The sequence below is a fragment of the Rhagoletis pomonella genome, unplaced genomic scaffold, assembly GCF_013731165.1.
Source record: "Rhagoletis pomonella isolate Grant_MI unplaced genomic scaffold, Rhpom_1.0 Rhpom_scaffold_03592, whole genome shotgun sequence".
Lineage (NCBI taxonomy): Eukaryota > Metazoa > Arthropoda > Insecta > Diptera > Tephritidae > Rhagoletis > Rhagoletis pomonella.
Window position 1 is genome coordinate 9,103 of NW_023462144.1, and position 3,227 is coordinate 12,329.

The 3,227-nt window shown below is 34.9% G+C and overlaps 1 protein-coding gene across 1 annotated transcript; it reads right to left on the reverse strand.

Annotated features, from left to right (window-relative positions):
* Positions 1 to 706: 706 nt before the first annotated feature.
* Positions 707 to 3,020, reverse strand: LOC118754248 (the record flags this gene model as incomplete). Its single annotated transcript, XM_036489112.1, is given in 3 exon segments — positions 707 to 1,015; positions 1,076 to 2,568; positions 2,629 to 3,020. Coding segments are annotated over 3 exon segments (2,052 nt in total), but the record flags the coding sequence as incomplete, so codon positions are not given.
* Between the last annotated feature and the right edge of the window lie 207 nt (positions 3,021 to 3,227).

The window sequence follows — 3,227 nt, forward strand, 5'->3', positions numbered from 1 at the left end:
CGAACTGGCTGCCGAGATAGGTCGATCTTCCACTCAGCCATCGATATGTAAATAAGCAATGGAAAATAAGGCAAACAAATTTTGGTATTATTTTCCATTTAAAAGTGAAATAAAGCAAATTTTGCGTTATTGCCGCACGAAAAAACCAACTCAGCATTATCATGAGTTTCATTTGCCCCGAATCGGTTCCGTTTTCACTCTTGCTTTCCATGGTTTTACTATGGGCGGTTGACAAATTTTCGGGTGAACTCTTTTTCAGGCGAAACTCAGGATAAGAAAGATTGTAAAGTCAAAATTATCGTATGTTACAAAAACCATACTTTACAGGAAAGTATTTTTTGTATTTTTTTACCAAAGTTTAAATTTGCTGAGACAATTGAGAAATATAACTAAACGCAAGATTTTTTTTTGCAGAAAGGTCTCTACATTCTAATTTCCTAGCACATATGTATGATAATTTCGCCCCCAAGAAAAATATCATTGTCATATACGATAAAAATGACAGAAAAGTTTTGAGGTAGCTATTGGGTTTTAAGCCGTAATATTTGAACAGGGATGCGTTATGGGTTGTAAAACAAACTTGCATCAAAAAGTGAATTTCGTAAAAAATTTAACATACGATAATTTTGCGCAAAGGGGTCGATATGTTTACAATAGTAAATTTTTCATTTATTCCATTCAATTTGATTTACTGTTTTCATACTTACGAAAATTTTCGGTCTTCCAAAAGGGCGTCCCGGCATTTTGATTCGCCCAATATGTTCCTTACTTCAGCATCTTCATTGCAGCTTCTAATTCTTAATGTCATGTTAGCGGAAAGTATTTTAGATTCGTCTGTCCCACAATCATTGAACAGAAGTGTGTGTCTTTTTTTGGGCGATGGTAAGCTTGGTGTTAAATTCGCAGTAGGCCTCTTATTAGTTACTGAATTGAAAATTGGGCTCAATAGCAACGTATTTTCAATAACAGCGCTGATTATAGGTTTCAATCCCGACTCATCAAGGTTTCCGGTTTCCTAAAATTGTACTTTATTCACTTTATTATATACGATGTTTTTAATATTTGTTGTGGTTACATTATTTTGATGTGATTCTATGTTTTCAAACCGTTTTTCATCTGGCTCGTTTTCCTTTTCTTTAAATTGATTTTGGCTTTTCCCGCGTATAATTTCATTTTGAATCAAGGAATGGTTGGCTTCATTACAACGTATCTCATTTCGGCATGCATCGAAAAGTTTTAGTTTTGGATGTTGTTGTACACTTGCTTTAGCATTTGTCTCGCAAACTAATTGGTCTTGTTCAAATTCTCTTTCTAAATCTTCAAACTCTAGAAAAGAACGATGTGGAGTGCCTTCAATTATAGGTTTGCGGTGACTTGATAATGCTGCCTTTGCTTCTTGTAAGTTTACTATGAACGAGTCACTGCTACTATTGAATATCTCTGCACCTATTTGTCGCCGTAAAATTTTTTTGGAAACAATCATGGGTTTGCGATGTAGTGTGAATTTTAACTCATGAATCATGTTTTCTACTTTTTCCTGTGTATTATGACTATACTCAATCTTAGTCGCAGACAGGGAGTCTATCTCTTGATCAAAATATATAGTTTTCCTCCCATACGAACTATTGTCGTTTATTACAAATATTTCTGGTTCAATGCGTTTTGGCGAAATAATCGCCGATATTTCCTTATCTGTGTTATTTAAACTCATATCTACAATTTCATATATTGTTCTTCCAACGGAGTCACATTTATCAACGTTCTGTTGGCATGGTGTAAGTTCAATTGGGCTCAAATCATCGGTTTGCATGGAACTGTGATTAGAGGTCAAGCTTGAATTAAATAAAGTAATGTTATTTACGTTTTTAGTTACACATTCAACTTCTGACTCTATTATGGTTGGATTTACATGCGTCACTGTAGGGGAAAACGTATGCATTTCGGAGTTGAAATGAATAGTGTCCCTCCTGTATTTATCATTGATTTTCATAATGCTGTCTAACACCTTTGCTTTTACAAAAAAACTAGCGCTATCTGCCAGCATAAAAGAATTTTCATGTTTACTAACATCAAATTCAGAAATTTCGCTTGGTTTCAGTTCAGCCGATGAGTTATTAATCTGACTTTTCCCGAGGTTTGATATATTCTTTTCCTCCCGTATTTCATTATTATTGGGCTTAAATCCCACATTTTTATTAGAGACTAAGCAAGCTCCAACCTCTACATTGTCGACATTTTTGTTAGGAAACACTACAATTTTTCCATCTCCAATTTCAGCATTCAATTGGCGTAGATTCAGTTTCTTACACTTAACTGGAGGAAACAAAGGCGAATTGTAGCTCATACTGGATGATAAATTGCACTGTGAACTGTTAAAATCCACATTAAGTCCTACATTCGTAAAGGAAGTAACATTTAGGCAACGATAATCGTACTTCAATGTAGCGTGCTTTAGAGGAACTATTTTTGGGTTATATGTTTTTTTTGCCAATGAGTTATTTTTAGATTGCTCGTGTTTAAACAAATCCTCATCATTATTGCTTTCGGGTACGCTTGAATTATTTAGACCTAATAAGAGAAGAATAAATAATTAAAATCTTGAATGGGAACCAAATTATTTATACTGACTATTAGAGCATGCGGTGATCTTTAATAATCCTGCACAATTAAAGGAGTCATCAATATGTATAGAAATATCCATGGGCATGGCTATATTGTTAAATCGAACTCTTTCCGCTTCGATCGTTCTTTCAGAAGTAATTGCTGGAAGCTTACTGCTAAAGCTTGGAGTGATTTCTTGGACACCATGCTCAATCTTCTTTTCCACACTTGCATTTTTTTTATCTCCGACACAGTCTTCATATTTGGTTATGTCCATTTCTGTGGACTGAAGTAAACTTAACTTCTTTCGCTTAGCATTGCTACTATTATGATCGACTGAGATGTCATCATTTCCATAGTATGTGATCGCCTCAGCTGATTTACTTTCAATAATTTCCTGTGAATATATACATATTTAAACTAGAGTGGATCTTCGTTGTATGGGAAAAAATTAGTGTTCAAATTCCTGGTCCCGCCCCAAAGAAATACACTTCCACTCGCAGAATAACTATAATAATAACAGATTGCCGCTAACACAATATGTTAGCGTGTGGCCGAGCTTATCCTCCTATTTGTGGCGTGCGCCTTGATATTTTTACACAACATCAATGGTTTTCGTGGCAGAA